At 24.1% G+C, this 22,472-nt stretch overlaps 1 protein-coding gene across 11 annotated transcripts in view; it reads left to right on the forward strand.

The window, feature by feature from the left end:
* Positions 1-22,472, forward strand: part of LOC136979195 (semaphorin-1A-like) — a 264,778-nt gene that overhangs the window by 224,468 nt on the left and 17,838 nt on the right. For all 11 annotated transcript variants that reach the window (XM_067275130.1, XM_067275131.1, XM_067275128.1 and 8 more), the window contains 6 exons: positions 2,523-2,627; positions 4,213-4,301; positions 11,558-11,705; positions 18,624-18,702; positions 18,832-18,979; positions 20,824-20,945. In XM_067275130.1, the coding sequence (XP_067131231.1) occupies positions 2,523-2,627; positions 4,213-4,301; positions 11,558-11,705; positions 18,624-18,702; positions 18,832-18,979; positions 20,824-20,945 (691 nt within the window). The remainder of the gene's footprint in view (positions 1-2,522; positions 2,628-4,212; positions 4,302-11,557; positions 11,706-18,623; positions 18,703-18,831; positions 18,980-20,823; positions 20,946-22,472) is intronic.

Genomic DNA, 22,472 nt, shown 5'->3' on the forward strand with positions numbered 1-22,472 from the left:
GAAAAATATGAATTTGGATGTGATATTCTACCATATTGATGATGTAAAAATATTTTTATAAGCATAAATATTTATTATTAATTTTTATTTAATAATATATATTAATTTTTTTAATATACATAGTTTATATATTTTAAAATATAAATTATGGAATAATTAAGTTTTTATTGATTTAAATTTTTTAAACTTATAGATATTTCATTAAATTTTATCATTTGTATGTAGAGAGGGAGGAATGGGACACTCGGAGTTTTGTCCGAGAGCTTAATTTTAGATGGAAGACTGTGCATTTATCTTCAGATATTCTGAAGTTGAATATATTTGTGTGATTATCGTTAACATTTACCAGAATAAATTTTATAAAGAAGTGTTATTTTGAAATACACGATCATTTTTAGTATTTAAATATAGTAATGATGGAAAAACTTTGTCATTTTATAAAACACTTTTTTCTCAACCGCAGAAGATATTTTTTAAACACTTGTCTGTTAAGAAATCTGTTCAATAAATGCAGAACTTTTGTATAAAATCAATAAAAATTTAAATTTTGGAAAACATGCATTTTTTGTTAAAAAAGAAAGGAAAAAATGAATACAGTAATTTAGTTTCTCTTTATCTTCCTAGAGGAAAATACAAAAGAACTGTATTAGAAGAAAAAATAAGTTCAAATTTACTGACAAAAATGCATTCATTTGAAGACATTTTCATCAAAATAATACATATTCAGTATTATTGATTCTTTCAAAAGAGAGAATATTAAGAGAAACTTACTTTCATAAATAGAAATCATTTTTGTCTTTCTTCCAATACAAAATATGCACGATGAACTGAAATTTAGAGCATCGGAGTATTTTTTTTTTATCTGGATCAAAAGAAAATATCTTTCGGTAGTTTTTCGAATATGAATTTGCTCCATTCCTCCCTTACCTTTAGATATGAAAGAATATGAATATTCAAAAGTTATATTTTTATTTTAAAGAAAATGAATTCTGTCAGTTATTGAAAACTGAATTCTGTCAGTTATTGAAAACTGGTAATGTGTCATGAACAATTTTTTTTTAATACTTTTATTTATTATTTAAGATATAATTTTTAATTTTATTTTATTAAAGTTGCTAAATTACTATATAGTTTTTATTAGTAAAATTGAATATATCCTTATTCTGCATCCCAGGAACACTGAAGGAAAGGACAGGTAGTGTAGAAATTCTAGTTGCTGATGTGCCTGTTTGTTTTGTGGCATGAATTCCTTGCCACTTTCTCTGTATACTTTGTACTTAATGTTACATATTCTACTATATACTGTATATATATATATATATATAGAACTGCATTGCCTGCATATTCTGGTTGTGCACTGGTTTGTCACTTGCACTGCACTGTAACTTTTGCAATAATTCACTTTTTAAGATGTTTGTTCTATGATTTCTAACACCTGTTAATTATGTTTCAAGACTTTTTTTAATTTTTTCTAATAAAACTTATGATAAATGCAGTTTTCAGGGATGCCAACTGTCTAAAGGAGGGTTGCAGATCTCAAAGTAATTAATATTTACATAATTATTTTTGAATATTTAAATGACAGCTGATGAATTGCAGGATTTTGATTATCTCTCAGAAAATTTTTTTTCTACGTTACAAATTTATTTTTCTCTTTGTTTTGAATTGTATTCTGTGTTCGTTTTTTTATTAATGTCTAAAAATATGCATTATTATTAATGTTCTTCAAAATTTTAAATACATTGATACTAATTTTACTAGAACATTAATATATAAAGTTTTACAATTCATGCCATTTATAGGAAAAATATTGTTTATTGCAATAAAAGCTGAAAAAGTTGGTATCGTCAAAGTTTTATACTTTGAATCATCAAACTGCAAATTATCATCAATTGAATTTTTCTCTCAAGTTATGAGATTGTGTTGTTAATAATGATTTCCTTGTATAAGTCATTTAAATAGAAATATAAATAGTAATAAATGTAGTGAAATAATATTTATATATACAGTGATTTACGATCTGAACCATTTCTTCTAAGAATAAACATTATGTCGTGGTTAATATAAATTTTCTAAAATGCAATAATAATTTATACATTTTACAGAATAAGAGCAATTTTTATATTATAAAATGTAATATTTCTGAATAAAAAAAAATTAAATTTGAAATTTACTCATGCACGTGCATAATTTAAAACAGTCAAAACATATGATATATTTACAGGAGACTGGAATTTGTTTATTTTAAGTATAAGTTGGCTTCTTATACATGTGAATCACTGCATATGAATATATTTATATGTCAATAATGAAATATGATGATTAAATAAAAATTGTAATAAAATATCAAGCATTAATTTTCTCTACTTTTGAAAAAAAGACAACTATTTTTAATAGTTACATTTATTTATTCTTTTTGTGGTTATGTTTTGAATTTTATTGATGTTATTTTCTTATTAAAGATTATTATTATTGTAATGTTTTAAAAATTCCATAGTTTTATAAATTACTGGTTTTTTCAGACGGAGATTTGTATGTGGCCACAGTAGCACAGTTCACGGGTGCTGATCCTCTAATATATAGAGAACCATTGAGAACAGAGCAGTACAATTTTAAATATTTAAATGGTAAGAAATTTTAATTTTTATGAATAATTGTATATATGATTAAAAAATTTACACAGTAATCTTTCAATTTTTTTATTGTTATTTATTAAAAACTCCAGAGACATATTTTGTTATTAACATTTTTTTCTTTTTTCAACTTATGAAAAATACACTAATTAAGTGCCATCGTAAATGGTTTTTTGAGATGAGAGAGAATGCATTAAGTTTTAAATTATGGAAAGTAGTTAATATATTCTGTTCAATACTTTTTTATGAAAAGAAAATTTAAACAAGTCTTATAAATAGAATCTGCTTAATACAATATATTATCATTTGCAATGCATTAAATAAACTAAAACTGAATTTTCTGAAAGATAGTTTAATTTAAATGTATTAATTCTGTGATATTTTATATAATTTAGTTAAATAGTTCCATAGAAGAAGAGGATTAATGTTAAACTTTTTTTTTTTTTTTGCAAATAATATTACCAAATGGAACTGGACAAATATAATTAATGTAATAATTTTTATAAATTTGTAGAAAAAAATCTATATTATTTCATTATCAACAATCATTTCAAGATAACTCTAACTTGAGAGAATTCAATCAACTAAGAATGAAGTTTTTTTTTTAAATTAATGCCATTGTACAATATTACTTTTGATTATTCAATAGAATGTTTTTTTTTTTAATTCTACATTATTTTTACTTTTGTCTATGCTTATGCGTATACATGCACACACAACGTCACATAATGAATTAAAAGTTATCCGAAAAGATTGATAAATGAAATTTAGGTAATTAAGTCTTAATAGTAACAAAAATGTGCTCTAAAATTAGTAAAATACTTAACTTTTTTAATTAAAAATAATTACTTTATTCTAGTTAGAAAGAAATTGATAAATTTTTTTATTAAAATAATTTTTCAGAAACGTACTTTCATGTATTGTTAAGAACACTTTTCTACGTGTATAAATGCATTTATTAGAAATTAATCCTTATTTTATTTAAAATCACAAATGTAATATTGGATAGATATTGTTTACAAAAAATTTGAGCATAATTTCATTCTTATTCTGGGAAATACTAATTTGCTGGATCACTATGCTGCCTTAGCTAAACAATGAAGATTGTATGTCACATCATGCGACTTTTTAATAGTGCTTTGTACTTTTTGTTTTTGACTAATCTTTTTGAAATTTCTAGCATTTTTGCAAGATTTATTCTATTTTGTAATGAACATGGAACTATTTATCTTTGCATATGTAGACTAAGGAACATAGATGCCATTCTTATTCTGAGAAGGATTATAGTTTGTTGCTATTTTTATTTTAAAAATAATTTTGTGTCTTAATCTAGTCAAAAGTTTTTCTTGTTAAATTAACTTGATTGTTATGTAATAAAAATATTATGCGAAAGGTTAAAGTGAAATTACTATTTTCGAGTCATTGTCAGCAGTTTCTTAAAAATTAGAGAGATTAAAAGTACAGTAATGCATTATTTTGTAACATTATATAAAATTAAAAGGAATTTATAACTTTGTTTACCATCTTAAATATAAATTTAGTGCATATATGAAAAGGTTTTTCTTTTTCTTTCTTACAGCTCCAAACTTTGTTCGATCACTCCATCACGGAGAATTTGTGTATTTTTTCTTCAGAGAAACAGCTGTTGAATATATTAATTGTGGAAAGGTAATAATAAAACTATTGTTAATCAATATTATTAAAATAAGATACAGGAAACGGAACTTTTTGTAATAATTTATACTATTGTAAATAAATTTTAAAAAGAGAAACATTTTAAATTGTATATATGTACACATTTAGCATTTAATTATGCTTAGCATTTAATATAATTTTTGCCTTTTTTAAAGAAACTTATTTTTTGTCAATATTTTCTATAAAAAATATAATAATAATAATTTATAGAATAAAAGATTTTATTATTATTGTTATTTATAAATTTAGAAATGTATTTACATATATACAATTTCTCATGTTGTGTATTTATACTATATATATATATATCCTAAAACCTTGGCTATAAGCAAATCTTGTGTAAAAGTTGTAAAGAAATGTTTGCATTTTTGTGGATCGAACTCTCATATATATAACCACAGCCAGCCTACAGCATCAGGAATACCATTATTTATGCAAATCTCGCTGTGCCATATACTAGAGTTAAGCATCATAGCTCTATTTTCATAAAATTTAATATGGTAAGTTAAAGTTCCAGTTTTTTTATGGTAAGCTATTGAATTTTACTGGCTTTTTCTTTTATGCTGTAGTTACAATATTTGCTGGTAATTGGGGTTTTTTTTTTACATATTAGTTGCCCTTGTGCATAAGCCTCATGCAATAAATTTTATGAATATAAATTTGTACAGGTCATGGCCTGTAGCCAAGATTTTTGGGTAATTTATGCTTATTTTATCTATATTTGTTAATTCTTATTGTAAAATATTTAACATCAGTTTCTTTGGTCAGTTCCTTCATATAATTGTACAAAAATTTTAAAATTAACAGCTCTATATATATATATATATATAATCATTTATGTAAAATATAAATTTATATTAACTTTTTTCATTTATATTAAAATTTATTGTTACTTATATATGAGTTTGAATAGATTCAATTATCAGTTATGATAATCTATCATATCAGATTTTTGGAACAGAAGAAAAAAACTTATTTGTTAATTATTGTTAACACAAAGAAATCATCACTTTTTTCATCACTTATTTATTTCATGATAATATCTGTGTCATATAGTCATGCAGATAAATTAAAGACCAAACTATATTAATAATTACTTAATTAACATCTTTCATAAAAAAGAATAATTTTAAATAATAATGCCAACAGTTGGCTTCAGTTTATTTGTTTTGTTTATATAAATAACACTGGACAACAATGATTTTGTTTCGGGCTCAAAATTAGCATATTCTTATGTATTTTCATCTGCTGAATTCAAAAATCTCCGTAAAAATGACCGATTAGCTCTTGCTTTGGAGATACAGTGATATGTTATTTTTTAGAGTCTGACATATCCTGTATTTTGGAGAGAATTTATTTTTTGGGAGTTGTCACACCTCTCACACTAAATAGTAAAACGTTCTCCATATGTTTGTAGGTTAAAAACATAATAAATGTAGCTATGACTTTGAGTTTAATATTGCTTCTGTTTTTCTTGGTTAAAATTTCTGGTTTTGAAGTACTTTTGAAGTGTAATACTGGTTATACCAAAATGCCACAAAAATGTGTCAATTTAGTGAACAATTTTTGTTATATTCATTGTGTTTGTGACGAAAATGTTATTTCACTATCGGACAATCTGACGCCTCTTCTGAAAACTGCCTATCACCATTATTTGGGTATAAAGGTAGGGGCAGGATAAGTCATGGGCTCCACGTTGCAACTCTTGTTCAGTTATACTACGAGAATGACTGAAAAATAAAAAATGATCTACTGGCTTTTGCCTGTGCCTAAGGTTTGGCGGGAGCCTACAAACCATACAGATGACTGCTATTTCTGCTTGACTCCACTTATAAAGGCAGGATTGTCAATGAAGAAAAAAGAAACAGTTCAATACCCAAATATTCCATCTGCAATTTGACCTATTCCACATTCAGATAGTTTACCAGTTCCTACTCCATTCCAACATTATGAGCTTGAAGTAGAAAATGAAGAAAGTGTTGGAGAAGAAGAACCCAACAAGTGTTCCACATTCCATGACCCTGATTTCGAGATAAAAGATGATACACCGCATACTGAATTAAGCAAAATTGAGTGATCTCATTCAAGATCTAGTCTTGTCAAAGAATAAAGCAGAACTTCTAGGGTCAAGACTACAGCAACGGAATCTTCTCCAATGTGATGTCAGGGTCTCACAGTACAGAGAATGTCAGAGGGATCTGATTCCTTTTTTTTTTTGAGAAGAAAAACAATCTGGTTGTTTGCTGTGACGTTAATGGCTTGATGAATTTTTGAAAATGTTTGAATTTCAAATTCAAACATTTTCAAAAATTCAAAAGCACTTTCAATGTTGTTAACATAAGAAGAAACGACACATTTTAATTACATAAGCCATTAAAATCACATACTGCCACCTCTTGTAAATCACAGAAACTAGAGCTAATAAAAGTTTTTCTTTGTCATATTCGATTTTATCACCCCAAAATTAGTAAGATTCCACTCATGAAATAAAGGAAACATTCAAAAACATTTTTTTTGTTGTCCAGTGTAATTAATTTTTGTTAAAATTGTAGCAATTGAATGTAAACAATTTTTTACTGCAGTTAGATATGAACAAAAAAAAAAAGCAAAGTATATATAAAAGTCTATAAAATAATTAATTGATGTACATATTTAAAAAAAATTTATATTAAAATTTCTTGATTTAAATTTTTTATAAATAATTCTTTTAGTATAAATCTAAAATACTGAAACCTTACTCTGCAAATTTATAATAGAAGTTTTACATGGATACTAATGTTAGATGGGAGAAAAACTAATAAAATTTTTTTTAGTTTCTAAATAAATTTACTACTATTATAAGCATACCAAGTGTTTAGTGTATCATACTAGACAGGTATTCTCAGTTAACCAGTAATATAATGGATGTTAGATGTCCAATGACTGACATTACTGAGGTAAATGCCTGTCAGTCAGACCTGGGTTCAAAATTTAGATTGGATATTTGTCTGTTTATCAGACTAGTCCTGCTTGGATATATTGGGTTCATTACTCACTACTCAGTCTCCCCATTGCAAGACCGTCCAGTCCATGATGACCAACAGAAAAAATAAATTACCCTAATAATATAAAAAAATTACTAATCACATATTAATAAATAATTCTGAATTCACTTTAAAAGAAAAGTTTAATATATTCTACATAAGTGGATATAAATTATATTTTTCAGTTTTCAATGTTACAAAAATCAAATTGAATTATTATTTGATAAATTGTAATATGAATTTCACTAAAGATATTTCTATAATATTAAGTCTAATCATTTTTTAAATAATCTGAAAGGTTTTCTGTATAACAATGTACAGTACTTGTTTAAAATATCTAATCATTTCATTTTATAACTCTAAATTTTTATTAATAAACATTTGAAAAAATCCTTTTCTTAGCTTAAGTTTGATAATTAACACTGATTTATACAATATGACAACTTTTTATTTAAATCTTAAGACAAAATAGTTCATAATAGTTTAGGAATTTAATAAAATATTAATAGAAAAAAACAAAAATCAAAATATTAAAAAATATTCTAATGAATTCTACTTTCTTATAACTAAAATTGAAGAAAGAGCTTCAAAATCATTTCTGTGCCGAATAAAACGACTTCAGTTATAGAAACTAATCTTTTCGAGTTAATTTATTTTTCTAAAGTTATGTTGTTATTAAATGTGAGATTTATTAAAAATTTCTTTAAATGTTCTGTTTTTCAATTCATAAAACATATAGTTAAATTTATTTTCTGGACTGTAATCTTTCAAATTTATGTTTTACACATTTAAAATAATTTTATAAAGTGTGATTGTTTCATATATATATTTTTTTTAAATGAAGGATTTGTGTTTCTATGCTATATGACTATATAAAACATGTTTGTTTATGCTTCATTAAATAAATTTAAATATTAAAACTTGTAATCAATGTAATGATTGTTGTTTTCCAGTTTATTTTAATATTTTTCAAATTGTTTTTTATTCTTTGTGAATAAAAATTCATTTTGCAAATTGAATATCCCATCAAACTTAAAGATGGTTTATAAAATAAGTAAAAATGTTATTAAAAAAAAAAATCTGTTTTTCATTTAGGGAAAAATATGTTCAAGTTATTTATTTATATTTCTGCTATCCTTGTCAATAAAAATATTTATGATACAGGGAGTTGTTATGGCTTGTAGCCAAATAGGATTTGATATTATTTGTCATAAGCTATTTTAGATATTTTCATGCAATATTTTTATCATAAAATTTGACAGGTCAAAGTATATTGTCCAAGTTTTAAAATCCATATAAAATAATACAATGAAAAGCTTATAGCTTTATAACAATATAAAATAATTTGTATGAAACTTTATAAAATTGTCTTAGTGAGAGTATCATTTATATCAAATATATACTACAATTAATGAATCAAAGAAAAATACAATTAAATTATATTATTAAATTAAAGATTCGAAATAATTGTGATACAAGAGTTCAGTAAGATTCAGTTGTCATTATCTTAAACGAAATTAAAAGTTTTGCAGTAGTGATTAAATATTTTTATATAAATGAGTTTTGGTTAATCCAATTTTATATTAACGATGATTGATTTCATTAGTGTTAATTAATCCCACTGAGAAAGATTTGGATACTTATCTGTAGCTTTCTTAATTATATACATATAATTAAGAAAGCTACAGATATATTTAGATGTCTGGATATGATAAAACATAGAGTAAAATTGGACATTTAATTCAAAACCCAGTTCTTTGACTAAAATAAGAGGTAAAGAATGCTGCAGCAATTAATGCATATTTAGTGGAATTAGATCTTTTAACAAAGATCTTATTCTGCTTAAAAACTGATTAGATTTAGATGTTTTTGATGCGATTGAATTGAATTTGCATCATAAAATATTTTGAATTTTAGCTAAAATTAAGAACTTGCGAAATGTTATTTTAGTAAATAATAAACCAATTATTAAGGAAAGTAATACTTTGATATCTCTAAAATATTAAAAATTTAAATAATTAGCTATTAATAAATATAAAAGAATTCATCGAATACTGAAGTTTTTATCAGAATTGTTCATATCAATGATATTATTGTTGTCATTATCTGCATTCCATTTAGGGACTAGTTAAGAATGATTGAATTATTTGAAAATAACTATTATTACATACAAAGACAAATACATTATCAGCTATGCACTTTTCAGTAGAAAGAGTTAATTGCAGTTTAATAGAATATGTATCAACATTGTTTACTCAACAAATTTAAGTTAAAAATTTTTAATTATCGACATTATTTAAGTAAAAAATGATGTATAATCTTCTCATTTAAATTTTTTTATAGAAACATCAAATATTAGAAATATTTTTTTAATAATGAATGAATAATTAAATATAACTACAGCAACTCTTTCAGGATAGATTCACTTTAAAGACTACCAAAGTATGTAAGTTAGATATAAATGAGTTAAATGTAATTAGGGTTTCATCATGTGATTTTTGCAGCCTGAAGGTAACCTAATAGTATCCTGTTGACTATCTTATTCTATAAGTAACAGTAATTAGATATGTAAATATATTGGTAATTCTTTTCTCATCTACATTAATTAAGTCTGTAGGGAATTACGGAGAGAGAAGTTGATATGATAGAATGATGTTAATGATAGATGATGATAATTATATCAACATAGCTTATGAAAATAATTTATTAAATAATCCATTTTATAATTCCTTAAACAATATTAGAATGCAGATCAGTTTCTTTCAAAAATGATTTTAAAGATGTTTGAAAATAAATAAGAGATCTTTTGTTTCTGTTCTCAGAATTTCTAAACTTAAAGATTTTAAAATCTTTTAAAAATATGTTTACATGTAATTAATAAATACATTTACAGTATATTTCAACAAAAAAATATATTCTAATAACATCTTAATACAAGATATATTTAAAAAAGAATGAGCATATTCTATTCTGAAAGACTTTTAGTAACAACATAAGACTTGTGCATTGATATTCAATACCAACTAAGCATTTTCATTTTGATAATCAAGAAAATAATTCTTGGTCATCTTATAATATAATCAAGATGGGTTGATGATGATAATAAGCGCAGAGCCCGAATAGTTAGGAGTTGAAAGTTGAAATTTGGTACACAGTTAGTGTATGTTCTCATGACGTACCCTAAGAAGGGATTTTTCGAAATCCTCCCTGGGAGAGGGAGAGCATTAAGGCTTATTCTAAGAAACAGCTTCTATTGTACTATTTTAGATGCAATTTTTTATTTTTAACTGCACTTTAGTAGGGTACGCCATGAGAATGCACCATAATAAAAATTTTTTGGAAATCCCCGCAGGGAGGAGGTAGAGGGTTAAGGATTACCTCGAAGAACTCTGCTTCTATTGTATTATTTTAGATGCAGTTTTTTGCGTTTTTGACTTCATTTTAGTAGAGTATGCCATGAGAATGTACATTAAGAAAGGATTTTTGGAAATTAACTCTCCTGTTCCCTGGGAGGGTTGAGTTTTAGTCAGTATAAAGTGTTAATAATAAAAAAGGAAAGTAAATAGTGGCACAATATAGTATACATTTTGGAAATTAATAAATATTTTAATCATTTCCACTGTTTGGGTAACCCAAAAACAATAAATCCAAAATAAACAAATTTGATGAATATTTGAATTCGTTCCAAATTCGAAATATAATGTTTCAAACAAGTTTTCTTAGATTTTAGAATTTGAAATTAATCATTTTATTCAAGTAAGGTTATCATAGTTCTTGCGCCCGGTGAAAATGCGTAAGATCGGCTAAAATCTAATAATAATAATTTTTGCTACAGTTACTTTCTGCCTGAGCAATGCCAGGCTCACCTGCTAGTTTTATATAAAAAGATTTTCTTTTATTTACTTTTATTCTTATTCCTACTTTTAAATCAATATCACCATCTATAACATTAATTAAATTAAACTGAAACATCTGGTTTCCAATAAAACCATATGTCGACAAGATACAAGAGACAGATACGATTTGTCTGTTTATTTGCTTGTTTCATTGGTATTTGAAAAATGATTTTAAAAATTTGTGAAGTTGAAAGTCAAAAACTGTTGACTGAAATTTTCTTTTATATTATTTTGTTTTTTCTGATAATTTTAATTTTAAAGAACATTTTAAAATTTAATGATGGTATAATTGAAAAAAATATACTTTTAGGCTGTTTATTCAAGAGTGGCTCGAGTTTGCACGAAGGATCAAGGAGACGGAACTTCCGGAGTCAAAGGAAAACAGTGGACATCATTTCTCAAATCTCGTCTGAATTGTTCCATACCAGGAAATTTTCCATTTTATTTTGATGAAATACGTAAGTCATAATTGTTAAAATTTCATTAAATATCAATAAAATAAGATTTTTATCATAATTTTAATAAATGTTGACATAACATGACAAACTGACAATTTATCGGTTAGTTACAAAGTCAGTTTGTCATAAATGTATTTTCACTTTTTATTTAAAAACAAACTGTTATCAATAAGCAATAATATGAAATTTTATATATATTATAGGCCTTGATAAATGTGGGGGTGACTCATTTTGTCCACTGGCATCACCAAGTATATAAATATATAATAAATTACAATATATTTAAAAAATAGGTAAAATATTAGCAATTAGAGAAACAAATCCAATGTGGAACATGTACAATGGACCTGAAGCTGTTTGAAAAAGTTTTATTCCAGTATTTCTTAAAATGACAAACAAAGGTTACTGATGTGATTAATAATAAAATATTAGACTGAAAAATACTATTTTTGAAAAAGTTTTTTCACATTGGAGAGACTATATTTATAATTTTTGAAATTGCTTTCTCTTGATTAATTTAACTAATTTTTATAAATAAAATTACTGTTATATTAATAAGAATTACTTGACATCATGGAATGTTAAAAAACATATAGCCATTGTTTTGAGATGCTTTCCACGAAACTATATATATTTAAATATCAAGGATTATATATATAGTTAAAATGCTATAGTTTTCACCATTCTGTACCATTAACTTTTCAACCACCTAGGTAAACATTTAAGGGTGTGTTCATATAAACAAGACTTAACTTTCAGTTGCAAGTTGTTTACAATTCAAGTGTATATCAAATTACATAATAGTTGGCAAACTTTCAAAAATATTGCATGTGAGTAGTACATACCAAGTTTATAAAAATGAGTTGCAGTAAGGGATAATTGGTCAAACTGCAGCTGTACCATAGATATATATCAACTGAATTTAAATACATTTTTAAACTAATGAAATTTATATATTTTTGGATTGTGTTGTATTTGCTTGATTTTAAATAATAAGTTCTCACTCTCCTATATATTAGTATTATCGTGGTTGATATTTTCAAATCTAAATATTTTAAATAGTAAAAAAACCATTCATTCGTTTAAATAATGGACATAAATATAGTTATATGTTATAGATATGTTTTCATGTCACTTTTCCACAGTGTAAGTCGAAAAAAAGAAGAAAAACTTTGTTTTCTACTAGATTTTTATGTTATGATGGATTCAAGTAGGTTACAGACATACAAACCTTATTTCAAAACTATTCAGATTTTATTCAAGATATGTCAAGAACATGGATTTTTGTTGAACTCGATGTTTTTCATGAATATAATATTTTTCGTAAATTGTATGTTGTCAAATAAAAAGGATTCTGTTAAAAAAATGATGATTATACAGATATTTACAACTTAATTCTAAAATGATAGAATATGCTAAAGTATGTTTGAAATATTAACTAGTCTTATCACATAATGAGTTTAAGTCAAATATAAATGTTTAGACAAAATTATGAAAATGAGTTAATATTTAAAAAAAATTTTATAATACTTTTATCATTGCTGTTTATTATTATTATTTTATCATCTTATTTCTGAACAAATTGATATTCTTACATTTCTATGTAGCTACTATAACAGATTTACATATATTAAAAATCTTTGTTTAACTATTAGTCAACAAATATCAAAAATTGATATGTGGAAATATATATATAAGATAGCTATACTCCTGTATTTGTTTAATTTTTCTTTTACTGGATGTTCTAACCTGATGATGATCTTTGAATAAGATTGAAAATGTTAGTTATGACAAAAAACCTAAATTCCAGTACATTTAGTCTTTAAATTTTCAAGTAATGTCAGTTCAATTAATATTTAGAGAAGTTCTTACAATAGATTTGATTAGCTTGTAAAATTACAGTAAATTTTCTGTTATTATATGCTTTCTTTATAAAATGCAAAGAAAAAATATACAGTTATATGTATGAATGATGATTAAAAAAAAAGTATTAAATTTCATAAACACAGCTTTATAGAACATAGAAATCAAAATACATTGAAAAAATACAAATATTTATGTAACTTTATTTTAAACAGTTAGATTTGACTTATCATCATCAAAACATTTTCAGATGTTCTTCATTCTTAGAGCTTTGTTTTACTGTATCACATTATAATTTAAAAAAAAAAAAAAACAAATTATTTAACTTCGTTATCTTCCAAAATACTTTTTTATTGTTTAATTAATGAATAAAAGAGTGAATAGTTTTCTTTGTTAATAATAATAAAATTAGATTAAAATATTGCTGTAATTTTTCAATTCAAGTGAATTATATTAGAAAAAAAGACAAAGTTTTAAGGCCAAACTAATTCTATAAATATAAAGATAATCTTTATTGAAACAAAGTAATCAAGTACTTTCAGCTTTAATAAATACCTAAATAATTTAATGTATACTCTAATATGTTTAGTGATGAATGAATAAGTATAGGATTAAATCTGTGAAATAATTTTATTTCAAACCATGATTTCAACATTATGCACTTCTAGTAAAAATTTATTAGTACTTTATTGATTTTCTGTGAGGCTTGGTACCACTTTGTTTGTTTCAAGAAGAAAATATCACTCAAAATAATAGGATGTATGCAGTGTTCCTAAAACATATGAAATTTAAAATTATATGCTCATGTAAATTTTAAATTTTTTGTTTCTGCATGTATCCTGCATTTGTTTTGAATAAACATTGTGAATTGAGGTTGGTGCAGATAAAGATCTGAAAACATTTCTCCTGTACTTAAACTTCATATAAATACCTGTATTTTCTTTTTGAAATATAAATAGTCATTTCAATTAAAATTAAAAAAAAAAAAAATTGCCAACAGTAACTTTTATTCTTTCAAAAATTAAACCGAATAATGTAATCTCCCTACATGCATGATATAATCAATGTAGCTATCTGTTATTGGCTAAAGCACTTTTATATTTGGAAGAAAAAACAAATAATGTGATATATTCAAATGAGCAATGTAATGAGATGTTATTTTATTACTGTACATAATGATAATACAGTAACATTTCATCAATATATTAAATTGAGTTTTAACTAATAGACTGTAAGTTAGGTTTTTGTTTTATCATTATTACAATATTTTGAAAAAGTTAATATTTAAAATTATTTATTCTTTTAGTCTCAAGAAAATAGTTCTAGTTTTAGAAAGTATTAAAAATGAATGAATATTGATCTTAAATTTATTTCCTTTATTCTTTGTTGATTTTCAAGATCCTATAATTTATTTAAATTAGAAGTTTTTTAATTAGAAAGTTACAAAAGGTGTTTGCTTTTTAAATTAAATACTTTTCATGCGGATAACAATACATAAAGAGAAAATTAAGCACATTGTTATACCAAACTAGACAATAGGAAAGCAATATTACATAATTAATTTTTCTATACATGAAAAGTGTTGATCTAAAAATTTCACTTAAACTGTCAGAGAAAAAATTTTTTCCTTTTCATATCAAATTAAATGGAAAACTTTATTAAAATAAATTTCTAAACACTAATAAGTAAATTAATTTTAAACTATATCATTTATTGCTTAATGAAAAATGCTTATATCTTAGTTTTAATTATTTATACTTTAATATATATATACTATATTCATTATTTCTGTATTTTTATTGAAAGAGTAAAAAGTTACTTTGAAAACAAACTTAAAAGTTTTTAAATGAAATTTCTGTATATGAGTTCAATGCAGTTTGTTATACAGTTATTTTTTTTAATTGATATAGTAATTTCAAATAAGTTGTTTAATAATTCCAATTTGCCAATTATATTGAATTAATATCATGTTGTAAACCCAAATTTAATTTTAAAGGTTATTTAGTGTCTAATGCATTAAGTTACAATAGGATCAATTTGTCAAATATATTTTGTTGGAAATTTGCAATTAAAGTGGATTAATTCTAAAAAAAAAACTGTGTTAATAGGTACATAATGTGTTGTTAATGTCATTTTTATTTGCTTTACAAATTATTTACATTATTCATAAAGAATATATAAATTTCATAATATAAGAATAAATTTTATACAAAATCTATATATATATATAAAAAACTTGTATACAATTCTTTTGAACCATTGTCAAGGTATACATTCATGTATTCATTTGTATAACACATCACATAAGGATGAACTGGTGACAAATATGTTTTGTGAATGATTCTATTTCTGTGTAAATAATTTGGATCTGTTCATGGATATCATGTCATTAAAACTTTGACAACAGATATAAATCTTGGCTGGGCTGGTACAGTAGCAGGGATCAGTCTATTTACTTAGTGAAGAGAACAGATTGACGAATGTTTTGACATCACCACTATGCATTACAAAAAAGGCTCTTGAACTTTTAAAAAGTTCTATAGCCCCAATCAAATATGTTAGCTAGACAATGCATGGTATCTGTATACATAAAATTTTTACATAAGTATTTGTTTAAGAATTAATGAAATTAAAATGTAATATTCTCATACTTTAAGTATGATTGGATTAATTCTTCTTGTTTAAAGTTGAATATTGCATTTAATTTTAAAAAAGTGCTTCATGTTTAAACATTATACTATATGATCAATAGGGTGGTTCCCACGCCAAATATTCTCACTAAGTTTCGTTTTCGCCTGATGACGACGTCCTTAAGTGTGTCTAACGTGCTTGCGATAAAAGGACACACTAAGTATAACGCCGATCTCAGTGTTTTTTTTTCAGTTTAGAACATTATACTATAGTACTTATTATAAATTATAGAATTGATAAAAAAAAATATATTCAATTTTTTTGAATACAATGTATGAATATTACAGAACAGTATTATCTGTTAAAGATGACTACAACAATAACGATAATAGAAAGTTGGAGATTCTCAAAACTATTATTTGAAATTCGTCAAACAGGAAGACAGTAAATTATTACATGAAATGAAACAATACTTTTGAAAATACTGTATTTCTGGAAAGCATTAAACTAATATTACTAAGTTATTAACCAAATAGAAGTTGTAAAAGTGAAAATTTGATATTAATTAAAGGCTATTAATATTGAGAAATAATTATATAAATCTTATAAAAGTACAAATATCTAAAACTTTTAATGCACTTTGTACAGATTAATTAATAAATATAGTGATATAATGTAATGTGAATAGTGAATATATAATTTAAGTGAATATATAATTTAATAAGAAAAATATGTAAAAGAGACTAAAAAATGTCTTTACTTTCGCCATGTCAACAGCAGAGACAACGTTTTTTAGAAGCTACACCTCTGCAAAAACATGCAAAACAGTCTAAAAGTTCTCTGGTGACAATCCCAGAACAATTAAAATAAAACATTTTGTTTGTAGAAAAGGCTGTTTGTGGAAGACTGTTGTTCCTGGTGATTTTTAATCTCTTTTATGTATTTTTTATTAATCACCAGGAACAACAGTCTTCCACAAACAGCCTTTTCTACAAACAAAATATTTTATTTTAATTGTTCTGGGATTGTCACCAGAGAACTTTTAGACTGTTTTGCATGTTTTTGCAGAGGTGTAGTTTCTAAAAAACGTTCTCTCTGCTGTTGACGTGGCGAAAGAGAAGACATTTTTAATCTCTTTTATGTATTTTTTTTATTAATGTCTTCACTTTCGCCATGTCCAAAGTGTAAATTCATCAGCCCTTTTCTACAAGTGAATATATAATGTTTAAGAGGAAAAATTATAGGTAGTATTCAAAATTTGATTAATCTGATGGGTCAGAATTTCTTTACTTTAAAACTTCTATAAATAATGAATTTTAAATTTAATGCATAATGTCATTAATATATTCACACAGATTATTTCAGTTTTTTATATGAACATCTGAATGTCAGCATAAAATATATGATATCGGCAAGTAATTTTTGATTAGTTTATGAATCTTGAAATTATACGAAGTGCTTTAGCTTAAGAGAATAGAATTTCTGAATATATTTATTTGTCTGTCTAACATTTTCATTTAATTCCAGTTAATTTTAATTATCCAAAGATTTTTTTCTCCCTGTTAGATATACTTAAGTATAGTCTAATTTGATAGTGGAATAAAGTTAGATATTAAACTAGAATTTTTGTAATTAAATTAAAATTCAGATAAATTTTAAAGTATTTACTGCAATTCCAAATATGAAATGTCAGGAATTTTAATCAATTTAAAAGTTTGATTTCTGAATATTTTACCTTGCTGTGGAAAATAATTCTGGACATCAACTATAGAATTTTTTTGTAATTTTTATCCTCTTGATTCTATGCTTTTGTTTGTGAATATTGATTTTTTTATGGATTATTTTAATTCATTACTTACTTGTTTTTTATTTACAGCTATAGTAAAATAAATTGTTATTAAAATTTAATCACAACTTTTTGATATAGTTTGAAAGTTTAACAATAACTTCATAATTTTGTTGTTGTTATTTTTTTTTTATAATTCTTCAATAAAACCATAATGACATCTGTAACTCTGATTTAATATAATCTTCAAAAATAATATATATAACATCAAATTTCCAGATGTGGATGTCAATAAGAAAATGAATCAGATATGAAATGAATCACCAAGCAATACTTTAATTGATGTTCCATGTCTGTCATTATTCTTACCGATAGAGGGAAAATAGTCATTGATTGTTTTCTATCAAAGAAATACTACCGGCAATAAATCAATGTTTTAATGACGGTGAATTGATTGATGCGAGAATCATTTCTGTAAAGAATCTTTTGCATGACTTGTTATCATATTTTATTATGTTGCCAGTGTTTGCTGGAGGGATTCTCACGGTTGCTTATAGTAAATCAAATTTTCTGCCAAGATGCAAACATACATTGGTTAATGTTTAGACATTGGTATTGATTTCTGTCATTTTCTGTAGAATCTACCACTCATATTGTAGAAGGAACTTATGGAGAGGAAAAAGCACAGCTGTTGTATGCAGTCTTCACGACACCACAGTAAGTAATTGTTTAGATTAGTTGATAATGAAGTAAAATCTATCATGTCTTTAAATGCTCTTTACAGTAGATGCTTAAGATATGAAATTAAAAACAATAATTAAAATAGAGAATTTATTTAATGTTTAGAAATAGCCTTACTGGGTCTGCTGTCTGTGCCTTCCGCCTCCAAGATATTCAAAGAACTTTCGACGGTGACTTTAAGGGCCAGAAAGATAAGGATTCAAACTGGTTACCTGTGCCATCTGCAGATGTACCGATGCCAAGACCTGGAACGGTATATACAGTGTTATCAATATTAATTTTATATCATATAACTTCAATAATATAGCATGTTATTTCATATGATGATTGAAAAAATATTTATAATTTTCGTAAATAATTTAAATGCACTTTATTTTCTATTGCTACGAATTAAGAAAACATTTCAATAAAATTAATTACCCAACAAAAATTAATCAGCTGAAAGAATCAATATAACAAGCATTTTATGTGAATGTAATTGGATGTCAACAAGTAATATGGCTTTGTCTCTTAATAGAATGAAAAATTGATTATCCAATCAATTAACCAAGATAATTATTATGTGCTATAAGCTAAAGAAAAGTACTTTTTATTTTCTAACAAACTTTGTTTGGAAGTAAATTTTTGGGACAAGATTGACTAATTAGATAAGAACATTTTTTTAAAGTAACAGTAGAACAAATGATAAAAGATAGATAAGGTTCTTGGAAAATTTGTAATAAAATTTTTTTTTATCACAGATAGAAACTGATTTAAGGAAGGATGTTTTTTATTTATGTTGGAAAGAGAACAATTACATTAAAAAAATTAATAAATTATTCTAAAATTTGGAAAAATTATCAACAATATTTTTAATTTAAGATATTATACAGTTTAATTATTTATTATTTACTTTAATGGATGAATACTCTGTATCTAGAATATCAAAACTAGCTTTTATCATTCATATTTTTAAGATTTATTAAACTTGTAGCAGTTTGCTAAATGTACTTACATATATAACAGATAAAAATTGGTTAACAAATTATCAGAAGTAAAAAATTTTTCAATTTATTTCATTTTTTTTAAAAATTAAATCATTTAAATTCTCTAGAATTGTTTACGTATTTTATATCGTCAAGAGTATTGATTTTGTTCCTTGTCTGGCTTCTCATACATAATTCATATTACAATTAACAAATAATTATAGTTCTTGTTACACTTTAATACAGTTATACAGAAGAAATTTGGAAAAATAACATTTAATACGTAATTTTATCTCATAATATTATAATATACAGAACGTAACTAGTAATTTTGTAAATTTAAAAAAAAAATTACCTAATATTGAAGAATTTTTACTGTTTTTTAAACTGAATAACCATTTTATTTAAAAAAACAAAATAAAAATTTGCATTTATTTATATTATACAAAATTTAAAAAATTAATTATAGAATGATAACTGCTTAACATTTAATATTAGTAATTTTTATTTATTTATATTCTTTACCAGTGTTATTATTAAAATATTATATATTTTAATCAATTATGAAATTTATGACTACCATCAACTGAAAAATTTTTAAAAATGTATTTTAAAAATATTGAAGTGAGATTTTATGAAGTTTTCATTTTAAAATATTTACAACACAAACAACAAAATTTAAAGGTATTTGAAGAAAGTACTAAAATATTTTGATATCATCAATTTTAAGTCAAGTTTAGTTTTCTTTAGTATATAAATTAATGTCAAAAAAGTTCCATAAATAATCTAATAGGTCATCTTACAGGAATGAACTGAAGATTTTGGTAGTTTAAACCTGCTGCTATAAATAATACTATTTTAAACATTAAAAGAAATCATAAGATACTCCCCTGATGTAGTTTTTGAAAATTTAATAAAAATTCTATTGATAAAAAATTGTTTTCATATAGAAAACAGTCATAAAAAATTCAGTTTGTAGTAAAGATCAATGTCATCAATGTTTTGTAGTCTTTTATATTGACGAAAGTTAGAAAAATAAATTATAATTAAAATGTAATGAGTTTTATTTATAAAGTATCTTTTGTTGTATTCCTGAAAGTAATTTTTAAATTATATTTGTATTTTTTTCTAGTGTGTTAATAATTCAAAGACTCTTCCTGCACAAACTATTCAATTCATACATAAACATACTTTAATGGATCAAGCTGTTCCTGCTTTCTGGCAATATCCTGTCGTCGTACACACAGGTTACAGGTAATAATTCTCTTCAGTTTCTTAGAAAATTTATATTTTATGACAAGTAGAATTTTAAAATTTATTTGAAATGAGCAAAATCTAAATCCATGTATATATGTAAGTTGTATAAATTTTTTAAAATATTTAACAGAAGAATTATGTTTAATCAGCTGGATTTGAAATTGTGATTCTGTGTTTTCAAACATCTTATAAAGTAAGCATTCAAAAATGTCCATATTAAGATCATCATCATCATCTGAAAACCTAATAAGTGAATTGTGATGAATAATATTTGTGTAAAATGAAGAGGAAAGTCAATATCTTAGTCAATATTAAATAATATGAGTGCAATACTATGGATGTTAGTAGTTTTAATTCATTCTGTCAAACAACATTATCAATTAAAATCTAATACACATGCCTGAAGCAAGATTGAGATCTTGCTTCAGGCATATTTGTGAAAGTAGAGAACATCTTACTGTACATTTACTGACTACATTAATGGTTTGTTTGAAATTTTTATATATAACAGAAGGTTAAATTAAGAATTATATTTGTTTAATAATAGAAATGTTTAGACTTTTCTCTGTATTTGAAAGTAAAAATCATATTAATTATACTTATATATGTAAATTAACATAATTTAATGGGTTAAAATTAGTTTTCCTGCATTTTTATCAAAAGTGACTTTCTTTACATTGTTTGTTGAATTAGGATGTATCTATTTTCTAAACTTTTAAATGTTGCGTTAACTGAGAAACAGGGAAACATTTCCCCTCTCTTTTAATTGTCAGTTTTACAACTTGTCATACTTTTTTTTTATACCTTTCTTCTTTTAGCAATTAAACATATTGTCATTTATTTTGAAATTTTTGTCAATAGCATTAATTTGTAAAAAAATTACTAGAAGTAATTCATTCTGTAAAAGAATATATTAAATTGAACTAGCATTTACTTATGAAAATAAAGAATGTTAATTTGTACAAAATAGAACTGTATAAATAAATTATATCTTCATATTTTTTCTATTGTTGCATTAAAATTTACATTATTAACTTAAACAGGAAAGTAACTGAAGATTATTATTGAAAAAAATTAAAGATTCAAATTTCATGAGCACAGTCCTTACTAATATTATTAATTATTTCATCTCCTCTGTTGATAAATTAGTTTTATTGTATTACAATTCCACTAATTTTATTATTAAAAAAGATACAAATCTCTCTCTTAAATTATGATCAGCATACATTCTGAAAGCTATGTTGACAATTTATGAATGTATTTAATTTCATGAATATCATATGACATTTAAATTATTGCACTAATCAAAAAAACTTTTCGACATATTAAATACAGAATAAATATTTTAAAGTTTGTCAGCAAGATGTATGAAATTTAAATATTTTAGAAAATATATATTATTCTTATATATTTTATTCTTTTCTTAGAATAAAGGAATATATACATAGATATTATTTGTTCAAAGTGTGAAAAAAAAAAAAATAGTATTGATTAAATGAATTTTTTTGTGTGTTTTAATTTTTA

The sequence above is a fragment of the Centruroides vittatus genome, unplaced genomic scaffold, assembly GCF_030686945.1.
Source record: "Centruroides vittatus isolate TY-2023 unplaced genomic scaffold, ASM3068694v2 contig_595, whole genome shotgun sequence".
NCBI classification, from domain to species: Eukaryota; Metazoa; Arthropoda; class Arachnida; order Scorpiones; family Buthidae; genus Centruroides; species Centruroides vittatus.